Source organism: Citrus sinensis, chromosome 6 (genome assembly GCF_022201045.2).
Source record: "Citrus sinensis cultivar Valencia sweet orange chromosome 6, DVS_A1.0, whole genome shotgun sequence".
In the NCBI taxonomy this organism is placed as follows: Eukaryota; Viridiplantae; Streptophyta; class Magnoliopsida; order Sapindales; family Rutaceae; genus Citrus; species Citrus sinensis.
The window spans coordinates 25,242,040-25,253,043 of NC_068561.1; the positions used below are offsets into that span (position 1 = coordinate 25,242,040).

The window sequence follows — 11,004 nt, forward strand, 5'->3', positions numbered from 1 at the left end:
AGGAACCCAATAAGGTAATGATCCTCTTGATTTCAATTATTTTTCCAATCGCGGCATTTGTCGCCTTCTTAGCTCATGGAACCTTGTTTCTTCTTAGACGTAAGAACAAAAGAGCTGAGCTCACGTCAGGAGAAATCAAGAGTCAAGACAGAGATGCTTTCTCAATATGGAATTGTGATGGTAGAATTGCATTTGAAGAAATAATTAGAGCAACAGAGGATTTGATATCAGATATTGCATTGGAGCTGGATGTTACGGCAGCGTTTACAAAGCACGGCTGCCTAGTGGCAGAATATGGTTCAGAACAGGGGAGATCTGCTTTCTTCAAAAGTTTCCAGAATGAAGCGCATGTATTGTTTTTGTTTGCACAAAAGATACATGTTTTTGATTTGTCAGTACATGGAGTGGGGAAGCTTGTTTTGTGTTTTGCTCAATGATGATTAAGCTATGGAGTTGGATTGGACTACGTGGGTGAATATCCTCAGGCGTGTGGCACACGCTTTGGCTTACTTCCATCATGACTGCTGACCATCAATTGTCCACCGTGACATTTCAAGTAACAACATTTTGTTAAACTCAGAATTTGAGGCATTTTTTGGTAATTTTGGCGTGGCTAGGCTTCTGAATTCCGACTCATCCAATAGAACTCTAATAGCAGGCACTTACAGATACATTGCTCCAGGTGAACTAGTTCTTGTTATATCTTTCTTGTTTTCTTCATTTTCAACGACACCTACAATAATTAAACTTATATATATTTCTTTAAACTTTTGTTTTGATGTTGAACATGCCTACACCATGGTTATGACAGAGAAATGTGATGTTTACAGCTTTGGTGCGGTGACACTTGAATACTAATAGCAAAGCATCCCCAAGAAATCCTCTCTTTGTTTTCATCAACATCTGATCCACATATAACGTTAACCTATATATTAGACCAACGTATATCACCTCCAAAGAAGCAAAAGATTGTTCAGGATATTGCTCTTGCTTCAATAGTTGCTCTTGCGTGCTTGCAGTCCAAACCCAAGTCTGTACCTACAATGCAACGTGTGTCTCAAGAATTTCTTGTCCGGAAAACACCATTGGAACGACCTGCTCTTGAAGAAATTTCCATATCTGGACTTAGAAACCAGGGGATGTATTTGATTGATCACATCGATGGATTTAATCAAGGAACAAAATGAGTCTTTCTCCTCAATAAAAACACGTTGCAATAGTATAATATAAAATTTTATTGCTTTTTATATTATTTTCAGCAAATCTCCACTTGAGAACAAGAACAAAAAATAAAAACAGTACAACAGTGCAAGAGGACGTAGCTACTAGCTGCCCACAAATCAAGCATTTATTATTGTAGAAATAAGTGACAACATATGTGTTGGTGGTAAATTTTGTGGGGAATGACAAATGTAGAGAAATACAACAATAATGGTGAAACTTTATTATGTAAAATAATGTGTTTACAACTAACTCTGTATGTAGGAAGAAACTGCAGAAATTTTGTGTGCTTTAAGGCACGTTACAAATGTCGCTTTCCTTAAGACGTTATTTGCCCCCACCAATTGAGTGATGCACATGGGTTAAGCAAATACGCCTCCAGGATACAATGAAGCACTTGTTTGTTTGCTTGCGTTGTGCATCGACGAAAGCAAACTAGAATACTCTTGAATGTTGCAAGCCTACCAAGAAATAATATATTGTTCCTGCAGAAAACAATATATTGGAATGTGAATGCACAAAAGAAATGGGTGTTTTGTGTTGAGATTCGTACTAGAAAGGAATGTTAAGAAAAGAGTGGTGTAGGATCATTCATTTCATGTTTAAATGGCTTAAACATGACCCCTATTTATAGATATACTTGTGCCCCCTCATTTGGGTTATCATCTTTCATGATACCCCTTCATTCATGGCCATTGGATCTAGATTTGATTTTAATCAATGGTCCAAATTGAACCATCACCATTTCAAATGAAATGTCACCATGAAATGATGCATCTCTAAGTGAAATGTTGCCATGAAAAGTTATATCATTTAGTAAAAGGATATATTTTCTACAAGACACAATTAAATGGACATGTCCTTACAACAAGACATCATTTAATTAGACAAGTCTTTAGTGAAAGGTACCTTTTCTATAAGGCACAATTAATAGGACATGTCTTTACCATAAGACACAATTATTTTGAAAATTTCCAACAATATGTCTATAATTTATTGAACTATTTATAGAACTCCATGACCCAGGAGTTACAGACAAAGCATAGGAATCTAATGCCACTAAATCCAGCTGCAGTTGCCAGGTTGATGAATTCATGTTTGGTTCGCACCTTTCCTCTGGGAGAATGAGTTAACATAAACACATCAATTTGGGAATTTGCTTTTGATGTAGCGCTATTCTCTGGCAATTCTGGAAGTACTGCCTCCACAACAATTAATTTACCGTCTTCCTTACTAATACTTTCGTAGCAATTCTTCAGCAACTTCAAGCAATGTTCATCGCTCCAAGCGTGTAGGATCGACTGCAAATTAAATACGAGTTTACAGCATTGGTATTATATTCAAGAACAGTTTCATTAATTACTGTATGCAAATTAAATTTGAATCATCTCACCTTCATAAAAATGGCATCACCTTTCGGAACACTTTGGAACATATCTCCCCCTATATGTTCCACCCCTGCAAGAAATTACATAGAATTTCTGCCAGGTGAGAGCCAAGCAATAACGTTTAACAAAATGTAGCATATATTTAAGGTTATTTAAATTAAGCTTCTCTACAACATATCGATGAATATATATCATAATTAATACCAGGATCGTTTTGGGCATGTTGTACAACATGAGGCAAGTCGAAATTGATGCCCATAATATGGGGATATTTGGATATGATAGACTTGAGAGTAATGCCAAGATTGCCACCAACGTCGACTAGCTGCTTGATGTGATCGAAACCCTTGTAAGCCTCTAGGATTTTTTTTATATCTAGACAGGTTTTACTATTATTTGCTGTGTTGAAAACTTCATTGAACCTGGGGTCAACTTTCGGGTATTCAAATGCGTTCATTCCATGAACTCGATCAAATGGAACTCCCCCTTCAACGATAGCATCTTTCAGTTGATACCTAAACGATCATGTCAATCAATGTAACATCGATTACTAATATATTCCAGAATAAGGTAGGCTCCATTTGGTGACAGCAAGGCTGCCGCATGGTAATACGAAATCGACTAACCGAGCCTTAATTAATTTTCAATTAACAAACAAAAAATTGAAAAAAGAAAAGAAAAAGAAAAAGAATTGAACTGACCAGGAATCCAAGAAAACCTTGTCATTCATGAAGGCTGCCAAGGCATTCAATGGCGCCACACCATCTTGATTAGGCACGAAGTATTTGGATACCAGAGCGAGGCTGTAAACCAGCACTCCACAAAAAACAGAGCAATCAAGCACAGAGTGGGTGGCAAGAACCCTCAGGATTCTGTCAAGCATCACGGGGGCATCTTGGTTTTTGGACTGGATTCGGGCAGCAATCTCTGAAGCGGAAAGTTTGGCTCCTTCACCGGCTTTGGCTATAACCTCAAAAATGCCAAGCTCTATTGCTCCTCGGATGCTCATTGGTAGCGCTATGCTTGTTGTCAGTTGCATGGCTTTTGCATATGCCTCTTCTTCTGTATTCATTTTGGGTGAGGTTTCGGTTTCCGTTAAAGAAGCCATTCTCTTCTTGCTTCTGTAACATTTTCTGTCAGTTTAATCGCCTATTTATAGAACGAGAGCCAATCATTAAATATTTTATTTTCTGACTAGTCTTTTTAGATGTTTGTTGAAGTTTGTTCCTCTGTCCAATCGAGTTATTTACATGAAGGAGAAACTCCAATATTTAGCGAGCGATAGCCGGTGCAGTAAAAAGATCAACGTTATATTCAATACACGTGTATACGTTATCGCCCCACACACGCCCCATGCTTTCTCTCACACATACACACTCACACACACGAACGCAACATACGCACACGCGCACAATTTTTTTTATTGATTATTTCAAGCGAGAATGAACTAAAAGACAAAGTTATATTCAATACACGTAACACGTGTATGTTATCTTCTGTACATGAAAATTTGATTTTTTTTAATTTATATAAAAAATAGTTTTTCATTTTCTCTCAAGTATGTCTCTACATCAATTTCCGCTAAAAATATTATTTTATAGTTAAGTTACTCTTATATCGATACCTTTAAAATCTGATATTAAATCAGTAATTCATTATTTTAATTAGAGTTAGGTATCGTTTGTTTTTTTGTCTGAAATCTGAATAAACTTAAATTAGTCTTAATTCTGAAAAGATCTGAATGTCTGAATCTGAATAATATGTTTATTTTTTTGTCTGAATCTCGAAAAATAAATATTAAGTTGTTTATTTTTTTCAACTTAAAAAGATGAAAATATATACTTTTACATTTGTATCCTTATTAAATTTGAATGTCAAATAAATAATATATTAAATACCACAATATTTTAACATTTATAAGTAAAATTATATTCAAGTGAATACATAATTATTTTAGAATTTTAATATATAAAATACCATAAATTTTAAATTTTATCGTATTTAATATAAGAAAGAAAAAACATGGATATTTTTATGTGGGGTAAATATCTATGGGTGAGTTTTGAGATAGACATGAAAAATAAATTATAAAGTAAGGATATTTTTTACATTAGTAAGTAATTGACTTAATTCATATTTCTCCATTAAATAAAAAGCTAAAAAAATTGATTTATTTTATTAAGTCAAAATTATCTAAAAAGTCTCATTAAGTTATAAAAACAAACACCTCTAATTAACTTAAGCCACTTTAAATTATTAAGTTAAAAAACAAACGCCACCTTAGTATCTTATTTTATTAAGTATATGTATTTTATTTAGAGAGAGATTCTTAACAGCACATTACTTGATGTATATACACTTTTACTCAAAATATATGTAATAAGTTTATAAATTAGTCTGGGGTAATCAAAGATCCTGAAAGGATTATATCAGCTAACAAGGTAATGAAGCCGGTGAGGTTGATACAACTCTTGCTTTGCTCATTGCGGTGATAAGTTGCCTGCTTTCGCGCGTAATGGAACAAGAATCGAATCGCGCACACCTTGTATAATATTTACATGTTTTACCCTTAATTATATATTTATTATTTGATTATTATTTTATTTATTATTTTTATTTAATTGAATTATTTTATTAAGTAGAAAAATAATTGGAGATCATGAATAAAAAATACGTGAAAAAATTCAATTTGGAAAGCATGAAAGATTAATTGAATTTGAAAGCAATTAGGCATACATATATGTGGAATTCAAGTTGAGGAAAACCGAAGCCAATAAATTAATTCATCCATGCACATGCAGACAAAGAAGCTCATAGCCATCAGGTGGAGATTAAAGTAGAAATTGAATTTAACTCAATTTGGCGGCTTCACCTTTTTGCATCGTAACAACTGGAATAAAAAATCTTAAAGGATTTAACTATAGAGGCGGCTGCTTGCCTTACAAGAATTACAATTCAATTTTGACAAGAATTCGGCCAAGTAGCATTACATAAATAGAAGCCAAAGAGGTAGATCGCGGAAGACAGAGAGGGAGAGCAGTGGCAGCAGCAATCCAATTTTCCTGTGGCTGATCTTATTTTATTTATTTTTTATTGCTCCTTATTTAAGTATATCTAACTAATTTTTTTATATGAGACTAAGGATGAAAACCCATTCAATAAAATAATTATTTACTAAGTTTCCCATTCTGTAATGAACAAAGAGACATTTTGATTTTGTAAACTAAGTTACAAAATTGACCCTGATGGTAACAATCAAAGCAAAGTTTGTTTAAGTCTAGGGGTGGTTAGTGTGATTTTGAATAGAAAATCCATCTAAGTGTGGGTTGGACATAGTTGAAGGTAAGATAGTGAAAATCACCCTTTTGATGACATATCCCAAAACTCGTGGTCATTGCACTTACCAGTAAAGGGGAAAAAAAATAACTTCAATGGATAAATAAAAGTCTTTGCTGATCCAAATTAAACCAATTCTCGTTGATTATTTCAAGCGAAAATGAAGTTACATTCAATATCGTTAAGAATTTTTTTTTAAAAATAAATGACGATGCTAATGAATCTAGAGTGAACATAGGATTAATTATATCAAGTTGACAAGGTCATGAAACCTGTGAGTTTGATACAAATTAATGAAGTTAACAATGTACTCCTGCCGAATTTGCTTATTGGGTTTCAGTCACTTGCTCTTGCATAATTGAACTCACAGCTAGCTTAGTAAATATATGAATGAGCACTTGCAACTTTATACTTAATAAAGGCTAATTTGAACTTAATTAGAAAACTTAAGCCTAGCTATGTTTCTATTAATAGGCTTAGGATGAAGAAGTGAATCCAAAGTTCTTTTTCAAGTTTAAGTTTCAGATATATAAAGATTCCCCTTTCAAAAAAAAAAAAAAAAGATATGTAAAGATTCCAATTAAAGCAATAATAAAATTAACTTAGGATTTTTGCACCATCTTATACTCTACGGAGGTATTTGGCACCCCTCATTAATTCTCATTGCATTAGCTAAACATGGGTTGCATTACAATCCCATATTTGGCTGAGGCAAGTGGCTGCATTAGCCAAAACCAACTGTGAGTAGGGCAATTGGGTTTAGCTAACGCGGCCACAGTCGCATTAGTTAGTTTCTCTCTCTTTTTTTTTTTTTACACTTTATAATAATTATAAATAAATATAATTTTTAAATATAATATAATATTAATTTTTATTATATTAAAAATATAACTAAATAATGTATTATTTAATTATATTATAATAATTAATATATATATATATATAATTGATTAATATTTAATAATTTAATATAATTAATGATAAATATTTATATAAAAATATAATATAAAATAATTAATTTTATATAATTGAATATAACTAATAATAAAAATGTAAATATGAATAATATTAATTTAAAATTAATTATTAGAGAGGATGATATAAAATATTATTATATACTACAAAACTCTCTTTTGGATTATTTAGCACAATTCATTTTGCTAGTGAATATGTTACAACAATTGTATCACTTTATTATTTGTGGTATGTATAAACTTTTATTTTATCATCCTAAAATGACTTTTGAACTAATCTTATAGGTTTTAACTATTTATTTATGTTGTTATATTATTCATAGATTATTTGATTAAATTATTTGCTTTGATCTTTATTTCATAGGTTATTATATTTAGAAAATACTGAAAATAAATGTTATACTTTAAAAAATTTGAGGGTATAAGCTTTGATCTTTATGAAGAATTATGATTTTTTTAATATTTATAATAAAAAATATTAAATTTCTAAAATTTAAGACTTCTATGTTTAGTATTTTTCTAAGTACTAATGAATATTATTTTCTAAATATATAATTTAAATTAATCACAAAAAAATTAATATAATACATTGCAAAACCAAACATAGTATAATTAAAAATTAATATAATGCAATATAGTACCAAATATTGTATGATATTTTTATAATACAGTGCTAATAGAATACAATATATTATAATACAGTGTGTCAAACACGTCATATATATATAATAATAATTCTCTAATGCATGTACTCTTTTTTTTTTTTTTTATGCGGACACATTATATATTTTATCTTTTTACATAAGTCCTCAAGCTAGTAAATTATTGAAATACGTTGAATGCCGTACACAAATAAATAAAATAGTTAACTTTTTTCAAACGAGCCTCTAACTATGGTCCATGACAACTCAGTGGTATATATAATATGAGGGGAGAGCTTTCGTTCCAAAATTAGTTAGGTTTTGGTCCCTTATTACAGAATAAAAAATAATTTCACCATTAAACATCACTATATATATTAGACGTATATATGACGCTGTAACTCAAGAGTGGTGGAAATAAGTAGGACACATTAAATGCTAGCTGTCATATCACATACGGTATAATGTATTAATACAGTAAAAATAATTTTTGGCGCATTTTGAAATGCTGTTATAAATACTCTGTACAACTGTTAATTATCAATTTTTTGTGTTAATTAAATTAGAAAAAAAAAAGCTCATATTTTAAAATAACTGAATATTTCCTAATTCTATCGGGAAACATGAGTCCCGTACTCCTATTTCCTAATTCCTATTCCTTTTCAAGCAAAGTAATCCCGAACTGCCCTTGTTCGGTTTCCTTATACTAGAAGGTTTCCATATCCGAAACAAATAAGACTGGCTCTCTGATCTATATAAAGAGTGGAAGCAAATCAAACTCACAATCTCAAATCAAAACATAAAGACAAAAGCAACAAGTTTCCCATTCGCTGAAGAAAATCAAGATCCCAATCAATGGCTGCTGATTCTAAGAAAGATTACTCTACTGCTATTCTGGAGAGCAAGAAGAAGTCTCCCAACCGTCTTGTCATTGATGAAGCAATCAATGATGATAACTCTGTTATCGCAATGCATCCTAACACGATGGACAAGCTTCAGTTTTTCCAAGGCGACACCGTTTTAGTAAAGGGGAAGAAGCGAAAGGACACCGTTTGCATTGTTCTTGGTGATGAACAATGCGAAGAGTCGAAAGTCGGAATGAACAAAGTTGTACGATCTAATCTCAGAGTTCGCCTTGGAGATGTAGTGTCTGTCCATGCGTGCCCTGATGTGAAATACGGAACGCGTGTTCACATTCTTCCTATTGATGATACAATCGAGGGTGTTACTGGAAACTTATTTGATGCATACTTGAAGTCCTACTTCACGGGATCTTACCGGCCTGTTCGGAAAGGTGACCTTTTCCTAGTCAGGGGAGGAATGCGGAGTATTGAGTTTAAAGTAATTGAGACAGACCCTGGTGAATACTGCATCGTTGCACCGGATACTGAGATCTTCTGTGAGGGCGAGCCTGTCAAACGTGAGGATGAGGAGGAGAGATTGAACGAAGTAGGCTATGATGACGTTGGTGGTGTTAGAAAGCAAATGGCTCAAATCCGCGAGCTTGTAGAACTTCCTCTCAGACACCCTCAGCTCTTCAAATCAATTGGTGTGAAGCCCCCTAAGGGTATCTTGCTTTATGGGCCACCTGGGACGGGAAAAACCCTGATTGCAAGAGCCGTTGCTAATGAGACTGGCGCATTCTTCTTTTTGATTAATGGCCCGGAAATTATGTCGAAGTTAGCTGGTGAGAGTGAAAGCAATCTAAGGAAGGCATTCGAGGAAGCTGAAAAGAATGCCCCATCTATAATATTTATTGATGAAATAGATTCCATTGCTCCAAAGAGGGAGAAGACAAATGGTGAAGTGGAGAGGCGTATAGTATCCCAACTTCTAACTTTGATGGATGGCCTCAAGTCCCGGGCACATGTGGTTGTTATGGGAGCTACTAATAGGCCGAACAGCATTGACCCTGCTCTCAGGAGATTCGGACGATTTGATCGAGAGATTGACATTGGTGTACCAGATGAAGTTGGAAGGTTGGAAGTTTTTAGGATCCACACAAAAAACATGAAACTTGCTGAAGATGTTGATCTTGAAAGAGTTGCAAGAGATACACATGGTTATGTTGGTGCAGATCTTGCTGCTCTCTGTACAGAGGCTGCACTCCAGTGTATCAGGGAGAAAATGGATGTCATCGACTTGGAGGATGAGACTATTGATGCTGAGGTGTTGAATTCAATGGCTGTGACTAATGAGCACTTCCGAACTGCATTGGAGACGTCAAATCCTTCGGCCTTGCGTGAAACTGTTGTGGAGGTTCCTAATGTCTCATGGGAGGATATTGGTGGGTTGGAAACCGTTAAGAGAGAGCTTCAAGAGACTGTTCAATACCCAGTGGAGCATCCTGAAAAGTTTGAGAAATTTGGCTTGTCACCTTCTAAAGGTGTTCTCTTCTATGGACCTCCTGGCTGTGGTAAAACCCTTCTTGCAAAAGCTATTGCTAATGAGTGTCAGGCAAACTTTGTAAGTGTCAAAGGACCTGAGCTGCTGACAATGTGGTTTGGAGAGAGTGAGGCAAACGTGAGAGAAATCTTTGACAAGGCTCGACAGTCAGCTCCATGTGTGCTATTCTTCGATGAACTTGATTCGATTGCTACTCAGCGTGGCGCTTCTGTTGGAGATGCTGGCGGTGCCGCAGATAGAGTGTTGAATCAACTTTTAACTGAAATGGATGGTATGAATGCCAAGAAAACAGTTTTCATCATAGGCGCTACCAACAGACCTGACGTCATTGACCCAGCATTGTTGAGGCCAGGGCGTCTGGACCAATTGATTTATATACCCCTGCCAGATGAGGCTTCCCGTCTTCAGATATTTAAAGCTTGTTTACGGAAGTCACCCATCTCTCCTGATGTTGACCTATCAGCTCTTGCACGGTATGCTCATGGTTTCAGTGGCGCCGATATTACTGAGATATGTCAGCGTGCCTGCAAATATGCTATTCGAGAGAACATTGAGAAGGACATTGAGAGGGAGAGAAGCGGGAAGAGGAAGAGGGAGAATCCTGAAGCAATGGAAGTAGATGACGTCGATGAGATTACGGCAGCACACTTTGAGGAATCAATGAAATATGCCCGCAGGAGTGTCAGTGATGCAGACATCCGAAAATACCAGCTCTTTGCACAGACTTTGCAACAATCTCGTGGATTTGGATCCGATTTCCGGTTCCCAGATCGAACCGAGAGTGCCACCGCAGGGGCTGCTGACTTGTTCTCTTCTGCCATTGCTGATGATGATGATCTATACAACTGAATTAGAACCGATGAAAGTTGAAGATACTGCAATTTGTTTTATGGAACATACTTTTAAATAGTCAAGTGTCATGATAATGCCTAGGAACAGTAGTAGTAGGATTTAGTTTTATGTTGACTCACTTCATGCTTTGTTATGTGTAATTTCATAGTTTTAACTTTAATATAATCTCTCATTAATTGATGTTGA

At 34.5% G+C, this 11,004-nt stretch overlaps 2 protein-coding genes across 2 annotated transcripts; one reads left to right on the forward strand and one right to left on the reverse strand.

The window, feature by feature from the left end:
- Nucleotides 1–1,209: 1,209 nt before the first annotated feature.
- On the reverse strand, nucleotides 1,210–3,855 carry LOC102627175 (anthranilate N-methyltransferase-like). The gene is made up of 4 exons (XM_025099547.2): nucleotides 3,311–3,855; nucleotides 2,814–3,124; nucleotides 2,615–2,679; nucleotides 1,210–2,522 (listed from the first exon to the last, which is right to left on the reverse strand). The coding sequence occupies exons 1-4, from the start codon at nucleotides 3,715–3,717 to the stop codon at nucleotides 2,223–2,225; spliced, it is 1,083 nt and encodes a 360-aa protein (XP_024955315.1). The 5' UTR covers nucleotides 3,718–3,855; the 3' UTR covers nucleotides 1,210–2,222.
- A 4,486-nt stretch (nucleotides 3,856–8,341) lies between these two features.
- Nucleotides 8,342–11,004, forward strand: LOC102611590 (cell division cycle protein 48 homolog). The gene has a single exon (XM_052443059.1). The coding sequence runs from the start codon at nucleotides 8,416–8,418 to the stop codon at nucleotides 10,813–10,815; it is 2,400 nt and encodes a 799-aa protein (XP_052299019.1). The 5' UTR covers nucleotides 8,342–8,415; the 3' UTR covers nucleotides 10,816–11,004.